General features: G+C 38.4%; 2 protein-coding genes across 3 annotated transcripts; one reads left to right on the forward strand and one right to left on the reverse strand.

Annotated features, from left to right (window-relative positions):
• Window positions 1-428: 428 nt before the first annotated feature.
• Window positions 429-5,288, reverse strand: Mocs3 (molybdenum cofactor synthesis 3). The gene has a single exon (XM_021238928.2). The coding sequence runs from the start codon at window positions 5,208-5,210 to the stop codon at window positions 3,822-3,824; it is 1,389 nt and encodes a 462-aa protein (XP_021094587.1). The 5' UTR covers window positions 5,211-5,288; the 3' UTR covers window positions 429-3,821.
• A 199-nt stretch (window positions 5,289-5,487) lies between these two features.
• Dpm1 (dolichyl-phosphate mannosyltransferase subunit 1, catalytic) lies at window positions 5,488-26,249 on the forward strand. Of its 2 annotated transcripts, none has more exons than XM_087197705.1 (9): window positions 5,488-5,683; window positions 8,059-8,158; window positions 13,646-13,679; window positions 16,501-16,592; window positions 16,669-16,694; window positions 18,663-18,758; window positions 21,836-21,904; window positions 24,821-24,935; window positions 25,861-26,249. In XM_087197705.1, exons 1-9 carry the CDS (start codon window positions 5,523-5,525, stop codon window positions 25,963-25,965), a joined length of 798 nt encoding a protein of 265 aa, XP_087053831.1. In that variant the 5' UTR covers window positions 5,488-5,522; the 3' UTR covers window positions 25,966-26,249. The 2 variants fall into 2 exon arrangements, with proteins under 2 accessions (XP_087053831.1, XP_004858104.1); XM_004858047.4 differs by having other exon boundaries at window positions 16,516-16,592.
• The last annotated feature ends 1,506 nt before the right edge of the window (window positions 26,250-27,755 follow it).

Raw genomic sequence — 27,755 nt, forward strand, 5'->3', positions numbered from 1 at the left:
CAAAAAAAAAATAGGGCCGGGAATATACCTCAGTTGCACAGCACCTGCCTGGCAAGCTTGAGCACCTGAGTTTGATTCCTGGCACAAAAACAAACAAACAAAAAACATAAAAATAAATACATAAAATAGATTTGAAAAAAAAATTCAGCCTGAGACACTACAGGTACAAATTTCCAAAAGTATCATTTGTAGACTCATTTCTGTCACACTCTTCCATCTTCATTCAGATTATATGTTAGTACATTTTTCCACAAAATTACATTCAATCACCAATTCATCAAAATACTGAAAAGAGCAAAAAAAAAAAAAAAAAAAGATTCAAGAATAGTACATGAAGCATCTCCATTCTAATTGTTTTAGTCTTTTGAAACTATCAGTCTCAAATCATTTTAAACGAGAGTAATCGTACATTCTAAATGACACTAAAATGATTTAGCAAGAAACACCTTTATTTCATAACTTTCATTGGCTGAGATGATTAGCCTATAGTTACAAATTAAAAACAATTTTAAATCTAAAAATTAAACTACATATTAAAGTACAGGTGTTAAATTGTTAAAGTAGCTTTACTCTGCACCCCCGAATTCAGCTGTCTCGATGTCCACCAAATTTGAAAAGACCCAACTCAAGTTTTTTATTTGCTTTTTTCCTATTTAAAGCTTATATCCAGCCTACAAGGGTGTTCATTTGGTAACTCATTTCAAAAGCTTTAAATATATTCTTAACCTTTAAAAATTAGGATATGTGGGCAGGGGATGTAGCTCAGTGGTAGAGTGGTTGCCTGTTACTCATGAAGCCCTGGCTTCACATCCAGCACCACAAAAAGAAAAACGGGGAAAAAAATATTCAGTTTTGAGTTTGATTTAGTCCTGGGCATGGAACTCAGGGTCTCATGCATGCTAAGCACTCCCTTTACCACTGAGGTGTACACCTGACCCCAGGTATTCTTAAAGGATTGAAAGTCTTGGCAACACTGTAGCTACTTCCTGCAAGGCCAAGTTGGCTTAAACTGTGCAGAAGTGTTAGACCGGATGTACTCCCTTCCTCACCAGGTCCGTCTGGCCACCTTCATGACAGTACTTGCCCCACCCTACCATTAATGAATTTGCCAAGCCCTTTTAAGCTGTTAATTATTATTCTTTGTGTCATCAAAGAAACTTAGAATCTACAAATCCTATCTTCCTCCACCACTCTCAAAACTATGAAGGGAACATTTATAATTACCAAAAAAAGTCTTTAGGTGATAGCTCTTGCGGTGCAAAGGTACCTCTTTTGTTATCTTGTTAAGACCTAAGGCCTATAGCTCACTTGGCACTCTGTGGTCCAATTAATATTCTTTGTGTGCAATTCCTGAAAAGCTATAAACTTCATGGAGAGATGATTGCTGTAGTAAAAAGTACAATAAGCCTTGGGGACAGTGAGAAGTGGTCAGATCCACTCTACTTGAATGGCAGAAAGGAACTGCTCACATTTTGAGCCCTGCCAGTGAGGCAGAAGGTGGGATCAGAGAGATTGTTGGGTAGCTCATGGACAGTCTGCCTCAGCTGCCATGGAAGTCAAAACTGTAAAAGCACCATGTCCCTTTGCTCTTAAAATACAGCAAGTCTTGCTCACAAGTTTTGTTTGTTTTTTGGTACCAAAGATCGAACTCGGGACCTTGCGCTTGAGAGGCAGGCGGCGGCACCACTGAGCCAAACCTGCGGCTTTTGCTCATAAGTTTTGTCAACTATCTAAACTCACCTAAACTTTCTGTTAAATTCTAATTCATTTAAGGCCTCCCTCATCTGAAAGCTTTGGGTAAGAATACTGTTAATTAAAAATGACCATGATATCAATATCACTCTTCTCTGCCAGGCTTTAAACCAAGGAGCTATCAAGAGGGGAAATTTTAGGACATAACCTTTTTCTCTGCTTACGTTCAGCAATCTGCTCAAAGATGATGCTCAGGCAGAAACAAGTCAGTTTTTTTAAAAAATTGTGAATAAATGAACTAAAAATTAGAAACCAGTCAGTGTCAATACACAAGACTTCATAGTAAACTGTGTGTACCCTAAATTGTGAGGAACTGTACTGTTTTCTGGGGCAGCACAGCAGTGTTCTCACGAATCTGGTTTGTGCATGTTTTGCGCATCACTCCTAGAATACCAAGTTGGCCTCCCAAAATTCTCACAAGCACCTACCACTTTAACAGAACACTTCCCCACTTGATCAGCTGGTCAGCTTCTGTTGCCTGTCCTCAAGACAACCAGGTTGGCAGGAATTATAAAAATTGCCTAAGTTTAAGACATCAGGCTTCAAAATATGAAATAGTTTCTGTGGGATTTAGATTTGGAATGTCCCCCGAAAACCTCATGTGGTTGGGGGTGGGGTAGGAAGGTGGTTGGGACATGGGGGTGCTGTACTCACAAGTAATTCATCTACTGCTGAGACCAACAGATGTGTGTGCAGTTGCGAGGTGGGTCACTGCCGGACGACCGGAGAGGTCTCTCTCCCTCCCTGGCTCCTCTATCTTCTGCTTGCTGGTCGCCAGGACACAGCAGCTTTCCTCTGCTCAGATCTTCCCACCATGCTGTTTCTGTTTTAAGCCTGACAAACACAGGCTGAAACTTCTGAAACGTGAAACAAAATGAACCTCTCCCTTAAGTTGTGGGCATCAGGTCTATTTGATTCCAAATACATCACAATCAGCTTTCCCCAGAACAACGAAGGAAAGACACTAGTCAGCCATCTTGGTTCTCACTCCAAGGTTTCATTTCCGTAGTGCCTTGGGAAAAGGGGTCCTAACAAACCTGCTCCAGCTTCGGAACAGAGAAGAGCACATTTAAGCACATACTTTTAAGCACTTTTGCTCAAAGAACGAGTTACGTTTCACAGTTAAAAGCAGCGAGCAACTTTGAATTTGATTGTTAAATAATATACTCTAGAAAATGTTTTTGTACAAGATGGAACTTGAATATTAGCAACTTATGAGGGAAATGAGAGACTACAAAGGCAGTTTCCTTTATTTTGCTAAACTGTAAGGATTTCACATTCATATTAATTTAAAATATCTAATAGAATGACCACTTCCTAGATCACTAAAATACTTTACCTATGAAACGTTTATTTTGCAGTCAAAAATAAGAACCAGAGAATGCCTTACTAAACAATAAACTGACCCTAAGCATGTGATCTGTAATCAATTCAGTAAGACTAAGTTTACTACATCTTAGTTTCAGGTAAAAAATGGACAATTTAGAGAACTTTTTGACTGAGGAAAGTGGAAATTAAAGAAGACAGATAGAGGCTAGGAGTGGTGCCACATACCTATAATTGCAACAGTTGGGAGGCTGAGGCAGGATTGACCGAGTTGGAGGCCAGCCTGGGCTACACGGTGAGTTCAAGCCCAGCCTGAACTACATAGTGAAACCCTGTCTCAATAAAACCAAAAAGAAGAGATAGATGATGTGCAGTTTAAAATGTAAAATCCTGGGCTGGGGATTTAGCTCAGTGGTTTTGCCGCCAGCTGCACAAGCGCAAGGACCTGAGTTCGATCCCCGGTACCAAAACAAAATAAAAAATAAAATATAAAATCCTTTCACATAGTATCTTACATTTCCAAGACACGCTCTAAGTGGTGAAAACACAAGATCGTTCTCAGAAACTCTATTATAATCCATTAATTTGTAAATCGACTGATACATTACAATCAAAAAGTTCCTTATAAAAAGATCCCATGTATTGTTATTGTGGAATCCCAAACTCTTTACAGTATTGAAAAAAATGCAAATAAATATATCTTTGAGGTATTACAGCAATCCACAGGGACTATACCAGTCACCTCAGTAACGCGGAAATGTCTCATCGATTTTAGCAGCCCAAGCCATGAGGCCCCCTACAACATCCCTAACTGTTAAAGAACCTAACTCTTGTGCTGCTGTTAGGGACTGTAGGATCCTCACGGCTTTCTGGGAGTCATTTCCCAGTTTGCAAATCACATAAACGGAGACAGCAGCCCCTTCCGGCGCTTCCCTTCCTGAATTCCCTTCCCGGATTGCTTCCCTTAAGAGTTTCAGGCTCTCCCCATCTTTCCGTTCCAAACGTTTCAAAGGGATGTGTAGAGCATGAGGCAAACGACAGATGTCCACCTCCACTTGAGGCCTGACATCCAGCAACACGTGGGGTGCCCCAGAATCCAGAAGTCGCTTATAGTCGGTAACAGAAATCCGTTCCTCTAGGCTCAGTAACCGCAAGGGGCGGCACTTATCAGTAGCTGAGGAGCCACAGAAGGCCTCATAGTCCTGCAGATCAGCCACAGTGGGCCGCTCCCCGCAAGCCACACAGTCAGGCCTGCGCCTCCGCAGCTGAATAGATCGGAAATGCCCTCGGAGGGCGTCAAAGAGCAACAGGCTTCCACTGTACGAAGGACCCAGGCCCGCAGCGATCTTCAGGACTTCCAGAGCCTGTAGGCAGCCCAAGACTCCAGTTACGACACCGAGCACCCCGCCATCGGCGCAATTAGTCACGGTCTCCGCCGGAGGTGGTTGGGGAAATATGCAGCGATAGCAAGGCCCGCCGTCATAGTGGTAGACTGTAATCTGGCCCTCGAAACGCAGGGCGCTGGCCGACACCAGAGGTCGGCCAGCCAGCACACAGGCGTCATTAACCAGATAGCGAGTGGGGACGTTGTCAGAGCAGTCGGCCACCACGTCATAGCGGCGGACCAGGTCTAGCGCCGTGGCTGGGGTCAGGGCCTGGGCGTAGGGCACACACTCTACTTCCGAATTGAGGCGGCGCAGAGAGGCGGCGGCCGAAAAGGCTTTGGCCTGGCCAGCCAGTGCTTCGTCATGCAGCACCTGGCGGGCTAGGTTGCTCAACTCTATGACGTCGTAGTCCACAAGGCCAAGGCGGCCCACGCCGGCTGCTGCCAAGTACTGCGCCAGCGGGCAGCCGAGCCCACCGCAGCCCACGATTAGGACAGATGCGGCAGCCAGGCGTAGCTGTCCGTGCACGCCCAGCTCTGGCAGCACTAGCTGTCGGCTATAGCGCAGAATCTCGTCTGGGGACAAGGCGGCCTTCGGCGGTAGCGGCGACACAGGAACTCGCCGCTCTGGCTCCAGTTCTTGCTCCGCCAAAAGAGCCGCCGCAAGCCTCTGCTTCAGGGAATTCAGCTCCTCCTCATGCTGGGCAACTGCAGCTTGTAGGGCAAGAACCTCTTCCCGGGAAGCCATGACGACGACTCCCGGAAACTGTCGCGAAACGATTTCCGTTTCCGGCTTCCTCTCGGACAGCGATAGAGCAAACTAAAAGCCTTCATGGAGCTTGATAAATTGGATGAATAGAAAGGTATTTCCTAGATAAACTTCCAATTCAGTTTAAAAGATCCATATATCCTGAGTAGTTACTACTGAACCGTAGAGCCATCTACAGAGGCCCGAGGAGAGTAGAACTCAGTCACACAGACCACCCCCTTTTCCCCGAATTTGGTACGGCCCACACCCGGCTTACGTAATTCCGCCTCCGGTGTTTCGCGCAGTTCCGCCATGGCCTCAAAGGAAGCGAGTCGTACGCCTGCTTGGTCTCGGCTGGAGCCGGAGGGGCGCTCCCCGCCCCAGAACACGTATTCGGTGCTTTTACCCACCTACAACGAGCGAGAGAACCTACCGCTTATCGTGTGGCTGCTGGTGAAAAGCTTCTCCGAGAGGTAGCGCCCCCGGCTGCTCTCGAGGAGAGAGATGAGCTGGCCTCCCCCGCCAGGGTGTCGGCGGTTGGCTGCGCGAGACAGCTCACGCAGGAAGCCGCGAGGAGAGAAAGGAGCCTACGTATTGGGTTTCCTCGGGTGCTGGGTTCTCATTCCTTACTCCTGGGTTTGTGAGCTACTCATTTATCTTTGTTAGGAACTCTCGTCCTCCCCCGCCTTTTTCTTAGATATCCCCTACCCTCACTAGGCTGAAAAACCTGACCTCACTCCTAGCTGCTTGCGTTGCCGGTGCCGGGTGCCTAAGCGAGCGTGATCACTCCTCGCCCCGGCGCCGAGGGCTTTCTTCTGTAAGCTTGAGATTTCGTCCGTGAGTTTAAGGAAGTACTGCTGGGCTGGATAACCTCTCTGGAGGTTATCTTCGCTCATCACCGTTGGGTGTTTAGTGTGGTTGCTTAAAAGGAATTTTGAAGTTTGAATTAGAAAGTGTTACGCAGTTGGGTTTGTTTTTTTAAATCAGAAAATCCTCTTATCGGTAGGGAGTAAGCTGTTTTACTTTTAAACAAATGAGATCATGCTGTAAAAACCCTTGAAGATTTTACGCTATCAACACACGAACAGCAAATTATTTTGAAAGGTAACCTTCCATAAGGCTGTGGTATTTATTTGCCCCGATCATGGCAGTAAATACAGATAATATCCAGTGTTTTGTTTGGCTTTTGCGTTATAAACGGAATAGACTTTGTTCGCATCATATTTTCTAACAGTTAGAAAAAGTACTTGCCATATACTATAGTGAGTTTGCCTTTAATAAGCGACTGTTATGCCAAACACACAACTGGCCAACCTGAGTATTGTTAGACTTACAGTGTTGGCAATATTTATAGGTGGAAACCATTACTGTTTTGGTTATACATTGAATAACTTTCTGCACATATATGACCCCTGGAAGTTTTAATTAGTGTCTTTTTTTTCATTTAGTTGCTCTTTTCCTTTGATTCTGCAAGTTCTTTCCAAATTAGAGATATTAACCATCTTGTTCTGGGTTTGTATTCTGATTTTACGACTTTTTTCTTTATTCCTTTCTATATAATGCAGTTTATCTTTTAATGGTTTCTGGGTGGACTTTTGAAAATCAAAATGAATTAGTAAAGGAGTCTGCTTTTTTCAGATGCAATTACTTCTTGTCAGCTCAGTTTATTTCACTAAGCTGTCTCACCATAGGTGATTAGGTTGCCTTGTAAAGGCAGAGGAAAATAATTTTGCTTATAAATGACTTTTTTTTTTTTTTTTTTTTTGGTACTGGGGATCGAACTCGGGACCTTGTGCTTGTGAGGCAGGCGCTGGAACCACTGAGCTAAATCCCTGGCCTTATAAATGACTTTTGTTTATGAAATACCCCTTCAGTTAGAGTAAACATCCTAGTGTTTTGGCAAGTTAAAGTACTGTTCCCTGAGTTAAGGCACAGTGGGGAGCTGAAGTCGTATCTGTTCTTGAAAGATAGAAAATTGGGGTTTTGTTTCTTCAGAATTTACTGAGTCCTTTTATAAAACCTTTAACAGAATGTGATTTTTGGTTGATTTTCTTGCCTCTATTTCTTAAAGCAAGATCAAGAGGAATCCATGATGTCTCCTTTTCTTTCCCCTTAACTTTCCTAATGTCTTAAAGGGAGGTGAGAGTGAGTAGAGGGAGATGTAATAGTGATCATATATATACCTTTATGCAGTTTTAATCCACCAAATAGTCTGTTGGCTTGTTTTTAGAATAGAAACTATCACGTAAAATCAATAAAAGTAATAGATGTTGATTCTGAATCACAGTAAAATCACATAATTCTACTGTGCTTTTTATTTTGTTGTTGTTAAGTTTGGTAGTGTGGGTTAATGGTTTCAGCTGTTTAAAATACTGATTTAAAGATTGTGATACAACTCTAAACTGTTTTTAAGAGTGAAATTGTCTAGTTTACTCCTGATCATTACTTAAATTTGTTAATATTTTCCTTAGTTTACTTAGAGTTGCCATTTAAAATATCGTTGAAATATTTTGTGAGACTAAGACTTGGTATTAAGGTTTCACACTTTAATTTTCAAAGTAGGCAAATACAGTTTTATAGGATATCATGTGTGTCATACATATAAACTATGATTTTCTTTCCATTTGAAAGTATGTTTTCCAAGTGAAAATTTTTCAATGTCTCAAAAGCATGTTCTAGCAACGTACTAGGTTTAAAAACTAAAGTACTAAATCTTTGACATTTGATAACCTTTAGTGACTAACATGGTAGTAAATCTACACATTCACTGGTGAAGATTAATAATTTTTAATCTATTTTAAAATTTGAAATGCTGTCTCCAAACAGTAATACAGTTGTTTTTTTTTAGTGGGTTCAACTATGAAATCATAATCATAGATGATGGAAGCCCAGATGGAACAAGGGATGTTGCTGAACAGTTGGAAAAGATCTACGGATCAGACAAAATTGTAAGTATGTGAACATTTTTCTGTCGTGAGTTGTGCTTACGTAGGGGGAAGATAAGTGAGTAATGCTTAAATGCAGTCTGCCTAGAAATGAGATGAAAAGCAATTTTTATGCCCTTAGGATTTAGATACTTTTTCATTGTGCTTTCAATTTTACCTATCTTTGGACTGTTGCATCCATGATAATTTTACAGCAAAAGAGTAAGCCTTTAGATGAGCTGTTTTTATGCCTGAGTCTGCAGATAAGTTTTCTTAAATGGCAAAAGTAAAGCATGACACTGAATTAACAATTGGCCGTAATTGGTGCATGTTCTTCTGGCTCTCTTTCTGTAAGTACTCTTGAACTTTGAATGGAGAATACTGCCTACAGCTCAGAATGTGTACGTGGAAAAGGTGATTGTCTTCATGTGGAATATGAATGTCTTTTCGGAGCACTTGCATCTTAATTTTTATCTGTGGAGCAGTTTTGTTGGGGGAGATTGAGTTTCTGAATGCTAAACTTTAGGTTTTCCACTTTACCTTGAAATTTGTTTTTTTTCTACAAGAGTAACTTAGGCAAATATAGAATTTGCCTTATAACAACTTTATAAATTTTATTTTTGATTACTAGTTTGGACTTAAAAATGTGTGTTCTCTGGGTAATTTTTGGACCAAATGCATATAATTAAAAACATTTTTAACTGGAAAACACATTCTGGGCATTAAGCATTTATTTCTAAATTATAGTTTATTATAAATCAGTCTCAGTGCTGTTGCTGGTTATTCCTTGATGTGAAGGAGCTTTCCTGTACTGTGTGATGTACAGCAGCACCCATGGCCTCTACCTATGAGATTCTGGTAGCAGCCCTCCTTTCTGCTTGGCAACCAAAAATGTATCAGGATACTGTCAGGTGTCCTTTAGGGAATGAAATTGTTCCTTCTCCCCCAGTAGAGAATAATTCTTACTTCAGAAGTAATCTCTTGGGAAACATACTGATGTTTGTGTCTCAAAAAGTAATAAATAATCATTATTTAAAAAGCAGGCCTGGGGATTTAGCTCAGTGGTTCCGCCACCTGCCTCAGCGCGAGGTCCCGAGTTCGATCCCCCATACCAAAAAATAAAGCACTCCCCAGGTCCACATATTCTTGATTAACCCCAAATAATTTCTACAACTACTGTTCTCTTGGAGGCTAAGGTTAGTTGTAGTAGATTTGGTTGGTGGGGAATAGTATAAGGAAAATGTGTTAGACTTCCTTCTGCCTCTTCTTCCATGCAGGGGATTGAACCCAGGATCTGGTAGTGGATGCAAGGCAGGGACCTTAGCACTGACTTACACCTGTGCCCGCTAGAATCTGTGAGTCTGTATCACAGATGATTCACTCACAGCACTGCCAAACTTCTAATCCTCTCTGAAAATCTAAAAGAGAATACAGAAGGAAGTAAAAGGGTAATACATTTTAGCTTTCTAGCAAAAACTTTACATAATCCTAGGTTCATATTTTTAGCCAACAGTTCCCCAACTTTTCTTTTAGAAGCTCTAGGCTTTGGGTTAAATGGTACCATTTAATCTGGAACATCACTGTGACATTTTGAATACTTTGTCAAAAACCTCAGCCTTGGGGGGTGTGGTTCATTGATTTTAGGGACTGCCTACTAAATTGACTTTTCAAATTCTTAAACAACATTGGCCTCAGAAAGTCTCCTTTTTTTTGTCAACCTAATAAAATTATACATAATGAGAAAAATTAACATTCACTGTCATGATTTCCCTGCAGTGCAATACCAAATGCCCTATTCATTCATCATTTTATATCCTTTAAATCACTTATACTAGAGCCAGTCAATCACAGTAGCAGGCATACATCCCCATATACTCTGAAAGACTGAGGTAGGAGGATCTCTCTAGCTTATGAGTTCCAGACCAGCCTGGGCAACATAGCAAGACCCCATATCAAAATCACTCAGTCAATCAGGCAGTGCCAGGAAAGGCACTTACTTGCTTTTAACTGTCATAGGTATGTTTAGTTGGGAAGAAGGATAGAGAAAAATAACTATCAAAACCATCTTGGAATACTTCAAATGAGTATCACAGATATTTTGTCAACTAGCCTCTCAAACTAGCTGAAATGCATGTTTCAAAAAAAAAGACAAGGAAGAGAAATTTTTAAAAATTCTGTGCTGAAGAAACAGGCAAGAAGTTAAGTCATCTTCTAGGGTTACACTGCTAGCTCATAAGCAGCAATGGTGGGACCACAGAAGAATGGGTAGCACATATCCTAAACTATTAACATTGCTTACAGAGCAGAGAGATCTGAGATTGCAGTGGTCTTCAACAAAGAAATGTTGGATGCTTTTTTAAAATTTCATCCTCTGGTGTGAGATGAGAGAAGGTCATCTATATTTTACATTTTTTCATTTTTGAGACATAATTAACAAAATTGTACATATTTAAAATGTATAATGTTATTTATGCGTACACTGTGAAATGATTACCTCAGTCAGGTTAATGAATACATCCAGCACTTCCTAAGGTTACCCTTTTGTGTGTATGTTGTATGTGCACAAATGAGTGTAACGGGGACCCTTGAGACGTGTTCTTTACAAAGTCAGGTATGAAGTATAATGATATACATTGGAGCCTCAAAGTTTACTGACATTTCAGCATTATCTTGTAGTTCAGTGTTTTTAAGGTCTTAAGAATATGTAATACATGTTTACGATTTTTAAAACAACAAATATAAGTTTGCCAGATTTGATTATTTAAAAATAATAAACTTTTATCCCAAAATACCCATATACTATAATAACAAGATCAGTACCCTAACCAAACTACAAGTAATTTCTAAAATAAGAACTATAACTGGCCAGTAAACATGAGAAATAATTGCACCTCACTGGTAGGAATTACAAAGTAGACTTTCCTACCTGAAGATTTATTTTTTTCTTTTTCATTGTAACCCAGTGTGTTTGAGAGTGGTAAAAACAGGTGCATGCAGGTACCATTGATCTTAGTACAGATTGATAATTTTTCGGAAGCCTCATCTGGCAATAAGCTCATAATCCTGAAACATATTCAAACCTTTGATAATAAAGTGGGTTGTTAAATTGCATATATATTGTTTCAAACATGATTATATAATTTGGAATATTTTCTACTATATTCTTTTCATAATTTCTGTGATGGAAGTTTTTGGCAAAATAAGTCCTGTTCTCCCTGATGCCTTCCTGCCCCATCCTTTGTATTGGGGATTGAAGCCAGGGCCTTGTTACTGAGCTACATCTCCAACTCTCCCTTTTTAAAAATTAATTTTTTTTATTTTTGAGACAAAGTTTCACTAAATCAACAAATTGCCCTGGCTGGCCTCAAGCTTGAGATCCTCTTGCTTCATCCTGCCACAGTTCTGAGATTATAGGCACATGCCCACCATATCTAGCCAAAATAATTTTTTTGTCAAATTATAGTATAATATAAAGTATGTTTTAAGTAAATGTACTTCAGAGACTATGTGCCTGGTACTCTCCCAGGCACTGTACATGAATTCATTACTTGTTCCTCATGCCAGCCATGGGAGGGGTGTTCTATTGTGACCCCTCTTGTGCGCAGGATCATGTTGCAGACGAGCAGCATGATCAAGATTCAGACCAAAGCAGTGTGGCTCCAGAGTGCAGTCCTAGCTGACATTCTGTCCTACCTTACGTAGAAAGGGACCGTCAGATTGGTGCAGAAGGTGGCGTGTGAAGAAGTAGAATTAAGGGTCTGAAAGTAAAGCACACTAATTAGAAACAATTTGAACTTACTACATAAGAAATAAATGTGTTTTGGGGGGCTGGGGTACGACACAGTCTCACTATGTAGTCCAGGCTGGCCTTGAACTCGAAGGATCCTCCTGTGTCAGCCTCCTGAGTGCTGGGATTACAGGTGTGTGCTGCCACACCTGACTTAAATAAATTCTTATAAAACGTAAATATTTCTAGGAAAACTGAAGTTGCTTTTGATGGGCATTTCTTGTTCTGCATTTCAGTTCCTTCCCAGGGCAGACTCAGGTCAACAGTTTGGTGTATGTTTTTTTGTACGTACATGTATGTACACATATATGTATACATAGATGTGTGTGTGTGCATACAGTGTAGAACTAAGTAATGTAGCTAATAGTCTAGTCTGGCCTTGAACTCACTTTGTAGCCTAGGCTGGCTTCCAACTTGTGATCTTTCTGCCTCCATGTTTTTCTTTTTAAACAGAACTTCAGTCTTTCTGTATCATTAGTATTTCTTAATAATATCTTAGAGTTATTTTGTTACCAGATTCCCACATTTCTTTTAACCATTCCAAAATGCTCTTACCATATGCAACATTGATAGTGGCTATAAATCATTGAAATTTTTGAAAATTGAATAGTAAAGTGATCATTTTAAGAAGAAAGATTTTCCAGGTGAAACAGTGTTATAGAAAATCTCAGATTAGCTTTAAAAGATTTGCTTTTTTGTGGTTCTGCCGCCTGCCTTGCAAGCATGAGGTACCGAGTTTGATCCCCGGTATGAAAAAAAAAATTGTCTTTTTTAGGGCAGAAACAAGATGGAGTTAGTATTTTGTCAGTAATGATCACAAAATCAAAATCTGGCCATCATCTGATACATCTTGTCTGGTTTTGCTCATTGACTTCTATTATAGATGACTGAATACATATGTTTTTCTCTCCTATGAGCACTTACTGGATAAGAATGTATTTTATCTATCTTTGTTCTTATGCCAGACCTACAGCAGCATGCATGCAGTAAAGAAAGAGGGGAAAAATTAATTCAGCTTGAAATGAAAATGGTTTGTTTAGAAATTTGCAATATGAGGTAGTCTGCTTATACATGGGAAGTGCAAGAACCGAGGGTGTGATACGCTCACTAGGAAGGATGCTAAACAAAAAAGCCAAGGTCCATATATGAAACAGAGGCTAAATATGTGGCAAACTCTAAGAGAGCAAGAATTTAATCTTTTTGCAAGGAATATAACAGTTATTGGACCAGTAAAAGTGACCTGAGATTGTCCAAGTGAAAAGTCAAGAGATGTTGGCAGAGCAAGATTGCTATCAATATTTAAAATCACAGAGGGAATTGGGAAAGTAAACAAGTCTGACAAATATTATGAAGTTAGAGAATAACGAATTGAGCCCATAGTTTTTCTAGGAAGTAATTAATAGATATTATTGAAAATGATAGCTCAAATAATAGATATAGAGAGAATATTCTTTAAAATACAGTAGATGACACCAAAAAAAGTTAAAAATTTGCCTGTAAGCTTAGAATTAAAGAATGTTGCTTTTCCTTAAAAGCTATGTTACACTATTTGGTTTGTTACCAATTTTTTTTTTAACCTTTGCAAAAAATATTAAGCATATGCTCCTTTAAGGTCTATAAATGTAACTGTTTTTATTAAAATTAGTATGCACTTCTAAGAGTAAAATCAGTTTTAAAATAGATTTTCAAAATTTGTGTTGAAATGTTTTTCCTTATTCCCATAGCTTTTAAGACCACGGGAGAAAAAGTTGGGACTAGGTAAGAAGAATCTTTTAACTTCTCGTAACTGCTATTTGCCTTGACCAAATTATCCAGAGTGCATTTTCCCAGTGTGGAACAGGGCCAAAATATACTTAACCATCTGTAATGTTTTTTTAATGATCTTAAAGACAGTTAAGTGGTTTAACTTGGATTGTTGTGTCATGGCCCATCAAAAAAAACAAAACTGCAAATCTTTATTTATTTTTTGTTTTTCTTATTGGTACATGTTTGTGATACATAATAAATCTGTTCATCATGGAGGGTTGGTACATATGCATATCAAATCTTAATACTCTTTTTGTTTCCCTTTCCCTGTCCTCCTTGTCCTCTTCCCTCCATCTCTAGATCCCCTTCCTATCTGCAAAAGGTCTACCTCCCTATTCCCTATCATCTGTCTTTTGCTTTTTAAATTATTTTAAACTTCTAGTTTCTCATACAAGAGAACTCATGCAATATTTAACTTTCCATGTCTGATTTATTTCATTTAACATTATGGTCTCAAGGTGTACCCATTTTCCTACAAATGACTCCAATTTAACCTTTTTTGGCTAAGTTATAGTCTACTGTGACTATATACCACATTTTCTTTTTCCATTCATCTGTTGATGAATATGTAAACCATGTCCAAGAGTTAGCTATTGTGAGTTATGCTGCTGTAAATAAACATGGATATGCACGTATCACTGTAATGTCTTTAACTCTTTTGGGAAGATAGCCAGAAAGGAAGGGGAGGGTATGGTTGGGTCGAATGGAATTTCTATTCTTAGGTTTTTGAGGAATATCTATACCAGGTCTTCCAATGTAGGGAATTTATCACAAGGAATCTCATTATACAGGCAAAGAAGTTTTCGAGAAGCCATATGGAACAGTGTAACTACTAAGAGACTAGTAATAGTTGGAGGTTATTACCACTCCCAGGGATGGAGCAGTGGTGGGATGAGGTGATGTTTTTAGAGCCCAGCCACCTTGTCTACCCAGAGGGAGCTAGACTTATAGGGTGCCGGAGTCTGGCAGGAGCTGGAGCTGTGGAAGATACACAGTCAGTGCTGGGACATAGAGTAAGACAGAAAGGACACTTAGACTTGCCCTTTTTCCTACCTGCAGTCTTCCAATGTGCCTCCAGAAGCTGTCTGGAAGCCAAGTTGGCAAGAGAACCTGGGAAAAATTATTCCTTACAGTGTAAAATAGAGTAAGGAAGGGTCAGAGAATGGATTTGAGGGAGATACTGTGGGGCAGCATACTGCTTTAGGTGTTAATCTTTGAACATTCTTTAAAGTATAAGTTTAGAAAGTTACACTTTTATTTATGAAAAGACTCTGCTTTAAACATGGAGTTATAGAATATCTCAGATGAGTTCAGTAATTCTGAGGTGAAACTGAATTTAATCAGAGTTGTTTGTGCTGAGCATTGATATACTTCTAATGAAAAATTTGAGGAGCATAGAGAAAACATAATTCCTAAAAATTGAAACGTGCTATCCTCTGGCATAATCAGATGTTCTGAATATCTGAATCCAGAGAGTTCTTTGGGATTGAAATAATGTAAAAACTGCCATGAAGACTGTATTTTTATTTTTAATTGACACATAGTAATTGTACATATTTGTGGGGTACAGTAAGGCGTTTCAATATGTATATACAATATATGATGACCCAGATTGGGGTAATTGGCACATCAGTCAGCTAAAACATCATTTCTTTGTGTTGGGAACATTAACAATCGTCTTTATTTAGAAATATGCAATTGTTGCCAGTCATATTTGTCATACTGTGCTGTCTCAAACATTAGAAGTTACTCCTCCTGATTATGATGTTTTGGAGCCAGAGAATGCAGGAATTCCCAATTCCTGCTCCTAACCAATTACCCTGACACTCCAAGTCTCTGAGTGGGAGACTTAAGGCATAAAGGAGGCTGAGTCATTTCTAGTTGTGCCTTTGCCCTCATGTACTGTAGTGTAGAGGTCTAGCATGACGAGACTGAGTGTAAAGATATTCAGTGGGCAGACTTTGTGGAAATGAACTTTGGAGTTCCGGGAAGAGCAGAAGCAGGGAAACTTGGAGTGACTGGGGTGAACATGAGGGTGGAGAGGAGAGAAGGAAACTAGGAGATGGTTTAAATATAGAATCTCTAGGCCTTAATTACATATTGTTTAGAAATCATTGGTAAAGGCAGGAAATCAAAGATCATTGCCTGACTTGTCTGAAATGTAGTCGCTTACAGGGGTAGGAATTGGGGTGCTTATTTTGGAATGTTGTATTAGAGATTTCTGAAATATCCAAAGGGAGATAGCAAATAGGAAGCTGATTCGTAAATGTGAGGTCTAAGAAGAGGTCTGGCCTCTTCAGTGTCTTGAATAGATGCTGAGGAAGCACCCACAGGAAGATGGTTTTTAAAACCATGAGAGTGTGATAATTAATCTAAGAGTTTTTATGTAATCTAAGAGTTTGATAACTTTTCATTGCTTGAGTGAACTACTGTATAGGTATGATTTTTTTCCTATTACATTTTCATCAGAATGGGAAGTGGGTGACCAGCTACACACATGATTGTATTTGTGATACATGTGAACTGTAACCATGTGAAGCATGAAAAGTTACCCATTTATTAGTATCACTTTTAGGACTAATGTTGGCTCCCCACCACCACCACCACCACCACCACCAGGGATCAAACTCAGGACCTTGTGCTTTCGAGGCAGGCATGGTGCCACTGAGCTAAATCCCCGGCCCTTCATGTTGGCTTTTTGAGTGCTAAGCAGTGTCCTCCCACTCAGTTGAATAGCTAAACATTTCTGGTGATTTTCTTTAATGGATATAAGTGCTTTCATTTTCAGGAACTGCATATATTCATGGAATGAAGCATGCCACAGGAAACTATATAATTATTATGGATGCTGATCTCTCACATCATGTAAGTGACATACTTTTTTATTAGCTTTTTATGATAGTCTTACCCTACTTTACTGACTGTTTCTTCTGCATTTCAGCCAAAGTTTATTCCTGAATTCATTAGGTAGGTACTCTTTCTAATATTTGAAAAAATGATGATTGAAACAAATTATCTTACTGGTTTTGGACTTATTTTCATTTTTTATTCTTCATTAATTAAAAATGTACATGCTGTTTTAAGTTTTCTATCAAAAATATAACTAAAATGTAGATTTGGGCCATGTAAATGTAGCTATGTGGTTAAATGATGTATTTTAGGAGACCTGAGGGATAAACAGATGATTTCTTTGTAACTTAAATTTTTTCAGACCACAGAAGATGACAGTGGTTTTCCCTGTTAGTGAAAGCCTTGAATCATTAGTATTAAACACCATGAGTAAATAGGGTTTGAGTAATGTCAGAATGGTTCACATTAGGAATCCTGCAATATAATTCATTTATCATGTTAACAAAGGAAGCAGCATGATTGTCTATAGAGGCTAAAAGTTATTTTAATTGCTATTTTTCTCTAATAAAAAACTTGAAAGTAGAAATAGAAGGAAACCTTTGAAGCATGATTAAGATGATCTAGACCTAATACATTGTACCAAATACTAGTGAAATACTAAATCATTGCCAAAAAGTTCATGAAGATAGGTATGCCAGCTATCGTTAAACATGGAGATTGTAAATAATGAGTAAGATAAGAATTTAGTTAAATGTTGGTAAAGGATACAAAATTGTGTTTATTTACAAATGACATAATTGTATTCTTAGAAAACTCAGGAGACCGAGAAACTTCTGTGAATAAGAATTGGAAACAGATCCTGTCACTCCCCTGTTTAGAATACTTAAGGAGTGACCGTTAATACCTGGGAAATAAGTCCACTCTGTACCTCTCAAACCCCTATTGTGAACCATCCCCGCCCCCCCTTCTGACCTGGCCCTGTGCCCTTTTCCCTTTGCTTTCCAGGCCACAGGCATACTCTTTGATTTCTTAGTTAACACAGAGCTCTGTGTTCTTTGCTTGAAATACTGTCTCCCTGCTCCTTAATGGCCACTGCTTATGCTTTGATCTCTGTAAAGTCACCTTAGACCCACTCTGCTTATATATCTAATATTTAGGCACATCTTTGGCCTGATAAGGGGGTGGAACCAGTGGAGTTGAAAATGGCAGAGAGACAAGCTGGCCTTAAGTAGGAGTAATTGGAAGGCTAATAAACGTGACAGAAGATGCTTACTCTAGGATTTCAGTCAAGGAAGTGCAAATTAAAATAACTATTCCCCATTAGTTTGTCAAAATTAACTTTTAGAGAAATAATATCCAGTACTATTAAGGTGGTAAAAAATGGATACATTCAAATGTTGCTGAACAAAGTGTGAATTGCTGTAGCCTTTGGGAAATAATTTCTGCCAGTATCTGTTAGAATGTTTATTATGGTATTATTCATTGTGGTTTTATATTGCAGGGAGGGGAGCCCACTGTAAAAACAGCCGCAGAGGTCTTGGTTGACTAGTCTGTACTAGTTTTGCAGCTGATAAAAGGAATGGGGAAGATCTCTGTTGATGCAGAGCTAAGATGGATGTTAACTGACAAAAAGCAAGCTACAAAGTGTACCTTTTTGGATTCCAGCTTTGTAAATGGAACCAAAAACTGTAGGGAGATGTGTGTCTTTCATTGTTTTCTGTAAGCCTAGAGAAAGATTTAGAGATACCACACTGGTTTAGCATTGTGTTTACTGGGGGTGCAGGGGGGGAGCAGAATAGGAGATTGGAGAAAATTGATAATTTTACTAATACTTTTAGGATGATATCACATGATGCGGACATCAAATTGTACTGTCTTAATAGTTTTCTTTTTTCTCGAGAATGATTACAAATGAAATAGATCAGGTTTGAAACCCCCATTTTGAAAGGTCTTTCAGTAGATAATCCATCTATTTCCTTGGTATTGTTTGTCTTCTGTGTCTCTTTAAAGTTCTGCATGTGTAGCTTATGAAAATTCCTGTTGAAGCTAGAGCTTTTTACAATTGACTGTTATTTTCTTCTACAGAAAGCAAAAGGAGGGTAATTTTGATATTGTCTCTGGAACTCGCTACAAAGGAAATGGAGGTGTATATGGCTGGGATTTGAAAAGAAAAATAATCAGGTATGTACATGTGCTATTACTATTGGTGGAACCACTAGAAATACAGTCTTTAGATTAAATTGTCATGCAGCCTTGGATGCAGATTATAACTGTTAGAAATATTCCCAGATAGCTTCTTAACTACAGTTTTTCCTTTGCTTAAAGTATTTTATTTTGGGTGTTTTTCATTAAGAAAAAGTCATCACAGACCTTTGAACCTTTGCTAGAAACAATCTGGTTCAGCAATAGTTTCTCCACCTGACTTTCAGTTGATTTAAGTGAACTGTCTATATTATTGGACTAAATAAGTAGGATTTTCTCCTTACACCTACATTTTTAGCAACTTTCAGTAAATAAGACACTTCATGATTTCATCTTTAATTAAGCAGCATAAAGTAGTAATGAGGCTTTGGAGTCAGACTTGGGTTAAAATCCTATTTGTCATTTAATTAACTATTCCCTGCCTTACCTTGAAATTTTTTATCATGTTTAATCTACCTCACCTGTACTTTTTAGGGATCTCTGTATTCCTATCTTTAATGTATTTCTTTTATCACCCGCTTTATTCCTATTCAAGATTTCGTTAAGTTCACCTCAGTTCTGGCTCAACTGTAGAAGCTTGGGGGAGTCATTTAAGAGCCCAGACACCCATGAAATAAAAGGACTGGAATAAGGCTATGCTTTTCCTTCCTGCTAAACATCGGAATCGTGTGTGGAGAAAATCATAAAAACTACCACTATATGAGTGAATGAGTCTCCAAAAGTGGGCTGTAAGCATCACCATTTTCGCAGGCTTCCAAGTGATTCTCTTGTGCAGTCAGAGTTGAAAACCAGTGATCTCTGAAGGCACTCTAAATTTGGTCATTCACCCATTATCTAAGATCAGGGTGTAACTTTTTTTTTTTTGGTACCGGGATCAAACTCAGGTCCTTGGGCTTTTGAGGCAGGTGGGGTGCCACTGAGCTACATCCCTGGTCCAGTTCTAACTGTTAATAGTTGTTAATGCTGACATTGTTTTAGTAAAATTTTATGTCTCCTATGATCCAGAACTAGCATGCAAACCCAAGCTGTCAAAATACATTGTCTAGTGAGGTGGCACACACCTGTATAGTCCCAGCTACTCAGGAGACCATGACGGAGGATTACTTGAACCTAGGAATACAAGGCTAGCCTGGGCAACACAGATGTTGTCTGGAAAAAGTAATAATAAAATAATAAATACTACCTTGCATAGATATGTAAGTACACATACACATATATACACATATTCCTTTCCTTAAATCCACTTTTTAGGGAGTAAACTGTCCTGGAATATTTTTATAGCTAATAGAAACAAATTTAAGGGAAAAAAAGTTGTTGGCCACCATGCCAATTGATATCCCCTAACCTTGTGATTTGTATAAAGGTAATATTTGCTAAGAGGGTCTTGGCTTTAGAGAGAAACTATTCACTTAAGTCCCTCCTGGAAAACTTGTTTTCTGAATGGGGACAGATTAAAATGGCTGAAGTACACGTCACTTTGTTTAGACACTTGGCATCTTTTGAAATGTTAATATTAGCTATTAGTCACTAATAGTCTATATTTGTTGTGTTTGAAGCTCTCACCCCCCAAAGTCATTGCTAGGGACTGAGTGTTGATGTTTTCCCCTTATTCATATGTTAAAGCCAGAACCCCCAGTGTTTTGGAATTTGGAGGTAGGGCCTTTGGGAGGTAGTTAAGTTTAGAAAATGTTTTGTGGGCAGGACCCTTGGTGGGGTTAATGCCCTCTTAAGTAGGGAACAAAGACCCGCACTTGAGCCCTCCTGCCACCCTACCCCACCCCAATGTGCGCTAAGACACTAATAGTCTGTATTAGTTGTTTTTGAAGCAGTCAGCCCACAGGCATTGTTGTGGACTGAGTGTTTATGTTTCCCCCAAATTCACCTGTTTGGAATTTGGAGATGAGTCCTTGAGAAGTAGTTTAGAAGATGTCACCTGGGCAGGCCCCGTGATGGGGTTAAAGCTCTCTTAAGTAGAGACCAAAGAAAGACCTGCACCTGAGCACTCCCGCTGGCTCTCCCCATGTGTGTGGGACACAGTAATAGTCTACACTCTATTGTGCTTAAAGCCATTACCCGAAAGTCATTGTTATGGGCTGAATGTTTGTGTTCCCCCAGATTCATATATTAAAGCCTTTTGGAACGTGTAGATGGGACCTTCCAGAGGTTATGTTTAGAAGATGCTATGTGGGCATCAGGCTCCTTAATGGGATTAGTGCCCTCTTAAGTAGAAGCCAAAGATTTGCTCTCTTTTTTCTCCCCTGGTGAAGCTACAGCAAGCCAGCACCTTGCTTGTGAAGATACCAGCTTCCAAAACTATAAGAAATAAATTTCCATTGTTTAAGCCCCTAGTGTAAGGTATTTGGAGTGGCCAAGCAGACTAAGACTGGAATTTGAGTCTGTTTCCAGAGATCACCAAAAAAAAAAAAACCAAAGACCCTCTCCTCCTTGTTTACCTGCCTGAAAAGCACTGTACCATTTTTATGCGAGGTGACCTATTTCTTTGTTCTTTTTTTGTTCGGGACCTTGCACTTGGGAGGCAGGCAGTGGTACCACAGAGCTAAATCCCTGGCCCTATCATCCCCTTGTTCTTAACTGGAATTTGAAAAGGAAAATCTTTACCAAATCTTATCTTTTGTTTGTTTGAAAAATTCCTTATCAAATCCTTGATCTCTTTTCTGACTGAGAAGTGTGCATAATTCTGGATAATGACTGTTGGTAAATATCAGTTCTGTAACTTTTGTTCTTGAAGTTTGGGAGGATGGTTGCTTAATAGGTCCCTGCTAAATTTCACTTTTAGAAAATAAAGATCCCTATTTTTTCCTGAAAAATGAGTATCACATCTCATTTCACTAAAAATTTCTTTGTTGTAGAGGATTAACATTTTGTACAGTTGTGTTACATTTGTGAAATTGGTGTATAATTTTTGTGACATTAGTGTTGTGTTTATGAATTAGTGTAGCATTTTTAGCATTCTGGATATGTTTCTGCTCTTGGTTATATTTCTCTTGTTTATAAATTGTATTTAATAAGAAAAATCTGATTGTTTTATTTGGCAGCCGTGGGGCCAATTTTATAACTCAGATTTTGCTGAGACCAGGAGCATCTGATTTAACAGGAAGCTTCAGGTAAAGTAAAATTTTCTACTATTTATAATTTCTTGTCTAAATTTCTTGTGTTAACAATGGCTATTTTAAAGAACTTTTTCATTCTCCCCTGCTTTTGTTCTGGAATGGTACAAAAGCATTGTCGTTTCTTAGAAACTGCTAGTTAAGTCTAAATGTCTTTGTATTTTTCTTAAGTTGAATACAGGGCTCAGATGAATGTTCTTATGCACCTAGTATGAGGCTCAGCTATTCCTTTGGAACATTGCTGTTACTGATGTGTGCTCTAAAGAATAGCACAGGTTTTAGTAGTTTCTGCAGTTTGTATAAATGAAGCACTGTCTGCAGAAAAGTTTAAAATCTTTCTTATGTGAAACTTTTTCAGTTACTTTTTTTTTTTCTTTTTGCAATACTGGGAATGGAACCCAGGGTCAAACATATAGGCAGGGGTTCTACCACTGAGTTACACCTACCCTGGACCCTTCTTTTTCCTGGTTTAATTGGACCAAAGCTTTGGTCTCTGGGATTTTTTGTGTTTGTTCCAAAGGGTTTTTGTGTGTGGTGTTTTAGAATTGCCCCAGTAGATGTGAACTGCTTTGTATGGCCTGGCCAAATGACTAAAGATGGCCTTTTTTTTTTTTTTTTTTTTCAGTTTCTGAAACTAGAAAATGCCTGTTCATCTATTTAAAGGCCCCAAGCCCTATATATTACTTAATAATTTATATTACTTTATAGTTGCTATTGTCTATTAAATAATGTTGATTCTCAGGTCCCTAAAGCATACACAAGTTAGAAGCTGGCTATTGAATGCCAGATAAAAAGAAAAATGAAGCCCCTAGTACTAAAAATTAAGTTAGAAAGCAGAGCTTGGTATATATAAGAGAAAGGGACCCAATAAATCGATACTTTCAGTTCCAATTTTAAGACAGAAGAATCATGTGTGATCTACGATCTCTGGTTGCCATGTAGCAGCAACGTAGAGAATGAGTAGTGGTACTCACAGCCTTTGGACAGAAAGGGAAGGCCAGCATGAATTTCACAGGCCATAGTCGTGATGGTTTTGAGTGAAGACCAGGGTAGCTGGGTGGGTTGTGGGGCTGGGGAGGGGGTGTGTGTGCAGAGAAACCCAGCAGGGAGAGTAAGGAGTGACGGTGGGAACCTCACCGAGAGCGGGAGCCATGTGGGGATGAAGTGTAGGATGGCTTGGGAGCGCTGACTCTCAGATAGGACAGCAGCAATAGGGTGTGTTCTGTACAAATGACAAGAGTAGCCAAACACGAAAGGGGGCCTGTTGACTGTGCAGATGTTATTTTATTACTTATTTATTTATTTTTGGTACCAGGGATTGAACTTGGGACCTTGCACTTTCGAGGCAGACAGCAGCACCACTGAGCTAAATCCCGAGCATCTGCCCAGATTTTAAAAGGTTAAATCCCATTGTTTTCCTCATAAAAGTAGTGGTTTATTAAATACATAAAGTTCACCTTGTGGTTGAACAAAATTCATTGTAATTAGATCAACAGATTTCAGAGGCAGTACCTTTTACTAAATAAGAAAAAGAATCTCAGAAAAGACTACAGTCACATATAAAGCAATTTAATATTAAAGGCCACCTTGCTCCTGATCCTATTCATGGGATCATATACCTACCTGCATAAACATAATTTTATTTCATTAGCCATAATTTTAAAGATACTGTGGGGGAGAGTGGGGAAGAGGAAGAAGGCAGTGAAGGAAAATATCTTAGAAAATGATTCTTAAAGGAAAAAAAAATAATTGCCCAATCCCACATTTAAAGGTAATGTTAAAACATGTCCTATCACTATCACAAGTCCTTCTCCTAGTCCTGATTCATTACTAAATAAATAAATATTACTGTCACCATGTTTTTTCCTCACCATATTTATTCCAAACTTCTGATTCTTACGGAATCTCTAGGTAAAATCATATACATGCTAAGCAATCTTAGGCTCTCCTATGGCCTGTGCTATCTGTTGTCTACCCAACTAAAAGCCAAAAGGTAGAGTACTCTTAGAAGCCTGCAAACCTGGTTCCACATGACAGACATGCTTAGGCATTGTAAATCCAGACAATCTTAATAGAATAAAAGAACAGTTGTCTCTCCTAATTTTGTTAAAGGTGGAAATCCCTGCCTCAGTACTCACTGATTTAAATAATAATAAAACCTCTCTGAAAACAGGGAGCTCCCCACTATTTGAAGTTACCCAAGAAAGTGACTGGGTTCACCCACAGAACTTCCCAGCTCCTGTGTCTTTACTCTGTAAATCGGCTAAGCTCTGGGTGATCTGCAGTCCTCTAAAGTTAGGCTACACCTTGGCCCATGCCCAGTGACCTCAGTTGTTAGCTGATTCCCACCAGAATCTGCCTCCACCCAGTGGTGTATAGTTCCTGTTTTCACCTACCTTAAACAGCTCAACCTAGAGGGACTTAGTTTATCCTAGGGAATTTACTAAGTAAATGTTAGGAAATAGACATTTTTGTGGAAATGCCAACTAATTACTGGTTCTTATAATCCCGTGTATGTAGTTTCATCCTATCTGACAGTTCCTCTGTTCCAGTATTTGGAACAGTTTCTCCCTTTTCAACTTTAAACATAAATTTTAAAACCAAAACAAGTAGTAAGTGGTTCTGCATCAAGAGATTTATTTTAGCATATTTTAATAATTCCTGATAGTGTGATGGGAAGGTAGATCTCTAAAACATACTGAGAATTCATTTTCAAAATTATTTCTAAACTAGTTAGCAAATTTCACGGCCTGTCTTCAAGACAAATGTATCCTTGTCATCAACTGTGAGAACTTTTCTCTATACTAATAGCAATTTTAGGCTTTATAAATACCAGTGAACTCTTTGAATCTTCAAGATAGGTGTAGACAATGTACTGACTCAGATTCTCATCTATGCTGTGGTTTCTTACAGATTATACAAAAAAGAAGTTCTCCAGAAGTTAATAGAAAAATGTGTTTCTAAAGGCTATGTCTTCCAGATGGAGATGATTGTTCGAGCAAGGCAATTGAATTACACTATTGGTGAGGTATGTAACTGATGCTAGTATGTGTTATAGTCCCCATAAAGGAATACTAAGGTGTGGACTTTTTGTGGTGAAAAGTGTAACTTTCATAGCTACTAACAGTGTGGGCTTTCAGTTTAAAATGTCCATGCATTAAAGGGTGAAAATTCAAATTCCTTTCAAATTAATACATTTGACCTACTGGGACTTAAAAGCATCTTTGTCTCCATTTTTTTTCTTTTCATTACTAGCAGTTGAACCCAGGACCTTGTGTATGCTAGGCAAGCACCGTACTACTGAGCTACATCTCAAACCCCAGCTTTTCCCTTTAAGTAATTAAAAGTTAGAGGTAACTCCTCCATCCTAGCCTGACCACTCGGTATTATGGGTTGAGTCCATTAGCCTCTTTTCCTTTTGTAACCAATTTCCACCATACTTTAAACTGAATTATAAATCTTGTGTGACCATTTCTTGTGAGTAAATGAAAATGGGCAGGAATTACAGAGCAAGGGCCTGGGGGATGTATAACTAATAAGCTCATAGGGAAGATTCTTAACACTAAAACATTGACTTAGGAAACAGCTACCTTAGAATGCTGCTTCTCTTGTGGAAATTATAGCTAAACTTCAGAAAGAGAATGCTAAGTGAAAGGCCACTTTACTTTCAGAGTTTTTTCCTTGAAATGGAGCCTGAAACTTGAGTAAACCAACATAATATTCAGCATTGGTGCCTTTCAAATATTTTTAGATTTCGTTCCTATGACTTGTTTTTAGATAATGAAATGCATGTTTAATTTGGATGCACAGGAGTGCTTTAAGAATCCCCTAATTTCTGAACTGACATGAAGAAGGACTTCTGTTGTAGTAATGGCTGTACACCCAGTGAGCTTCCCTTCTCATTTTTTTTTTGAAGACTGACTTTTTAACATGGACTTTTTTTTTTTAACCAGGTTCCAATATCATTTGTGGATCGTGTTTATGGTGAATCCAAGTTGGGAGGAAATGAAATAGTCTCTTTCTTGAAAGGACTATTGACTCTCTTTGCTACTACATAAAAGAAAGTTATTCATTGCTACTTATGTTCATTTCAATTGAAATATAAAAGAAGCCCTGTTACTGATTTTTATAACATGTACTCTTAGAGCATAAACCATAAGGTAAGGTAAATTTTATACAAATATTTTATCTGGAGAAACTCCATTTTTTACTTCAAATTAAATTTTAAAGTTACTGGCCTAATAAGCAGTGCTCTCAATTTTCATTTACATTTTGCTGTATTAAGACCTATAAATAAATGATATGGGTTGTTGAATTAAATGTTGCTGGTTTCTTTAGAGTATGTGATTGTACAATTTCTTATATGGGACAGTATCTGAAATATTCTTTATAAAAACTAGATTCATAGTTCTTTATGGCTGAGCTGATAAATGTTGGAGGAGGAATATTAATTATGCTTCTGAAGTACATAGTGGTTTCTGAATGATACCTATATTCCATAAAGCCAGAGCAAATATTTCGTTTATCTGCCTTCTCTAACATAAGCATTTCAAAAAAGATAATTATTTTCTAACTGTAACATAGTTTTGAGACATGATATTTTAAAAATTTGAGTAAGAACATACTTTAAACAAGCTTAGTTGACTTTCTTTTGCAAGTAAAAAGAACAGTGTGTCTGAGTTACTTAATCATATTTGGTGAACAATAGGTATATTTTAAGGCTTAATTTGCTGATGAAAGTCTGATAATTCATTTGCATTGCTCTCTGTTCTTACCAGAAATAAATAATAAACTAAAACCTTTGTCTTTTGAACAGTTAAACTTTACCCCCATTCCCATATTTAAACCCATAATATACAGCAGTGAGAGCCACTGCAATTCTATTTTGCCCAGAGCTATTCAGTTGGCCCACCAGAGACCAGCTTTCCTTGAGGAGTGACTTCTCCACTCGTTAATAACTGGAAAATTCATCAGTGCTTCATGTAAAATTATATAGTAACAGAATTATAAAGTACTCAATTTTTTGTTTGTTTGTAAAGAAGTGGGTCATCGAAAGTAGCTTTATTACTTTTTTTTTTTTTTTTTTTTTTGCTGTACCGGGGATTGAACTCAGGACCTTGTGCTTGCAAGGTAGGTGCAGCACCACTGAGCTGAATCCCCAGCTCCGAGTGCTCAATATTTTTGGAGTGCTGAGAATTCTCTTTAAACTCAAAGAGTTAAGTTTTCAGTGTGAAGTATATGGAGCAGAAATTAAGTAACTATTTCAGAGAACCCTACTGTAAAGCATTGCTTTCTCATGCCTCACCTAAAATAGATAACTTTTGTCTTTTTAATCTTTTCAGTTCTTCCCACTATCATAACACTTTTTATCAATGTTGGAATTGAGTTTCACTGCTCATTATTTGGAAGTCATTTAGAAAAGAATCTAGACTATTTAGATTCATTTTTGTAGTAAATCTGGTGACACTGTAAAATCTTTTTAAACATTATCTGAATACAGCATCCATTTTTGCTTCATAAATGAGGCCAATGATGAAATCCAGATGCTCTTCCTCTGTATTTGTATTATCACTATGAAATCTAAGTATACCAAAGGAAAACTAAAAATTACCTTATTTTGCTTATTTCATAGTAGCTTTCTGCTTGTATTATACAGTGTGTAGATTCTTCATCTTCCTGAGTCAAATGCTTTGCCAAACCCTCCCCTGCTGTTGTTTTTTAAACAACTTTTTCCAGCTCCTGTTTTCTACTGAAGTACTGATTTGGCTTTTAAAGATGTTAGTGAAATTGCAGAAGTTAATGGAACAGTGTGTTGGATGAAAGTTTGTTAAACTTGCTAACCAAAGTC

Source organism: Heterocephalus glaber, unplaced genomic scaffold (genome assembly GCF_053883595.1).
Source record: "Heterocephalus glaber isolate CG9 unplaced genomic scaffold, H.glaber_assembly_v1.0 deba00001673, whole genome shotgun sequence".
Classification (NCBI taxonomy): Eukaryota; Metazoa; Chordata; class Mammalia; order Rodentia; family Bathyergidae; genus Heterocephalus; species Heterocephalus glaber.

Bases quoted from the DNA above. Each gene is read 5' to 3' on its own strand.
- Mocs3 (XM_021238928.2), bottom strand. From the start codon at position 5,210: ATGGCTTCCCGGGAAGAGGTTCTTGCCCTACAAGCTGCAGTTGCCCAG.
- Dpm1 (XM_087197705.1), top strand. From the start codon at position 5,523: ATGGCCTCAAAGGAAGCGAGTCGTACGCCTGCTTGGTCTCGGCTGGAG. The intron at 16,695-18,662 runs GTAGGTACTCTT...TTTCTTCTACAG, and splicing joins TTTATTCCTGAATTCATTAG to AAAGCAAAAGGAGGGTAATT. The intron at 24,936-25,860 runs GTATGTAACTGA...TTTTTTAACCAG, and splicing joins TGAATTACACTATTGGTGAG to GTTCCAATATCATTTGTGGA.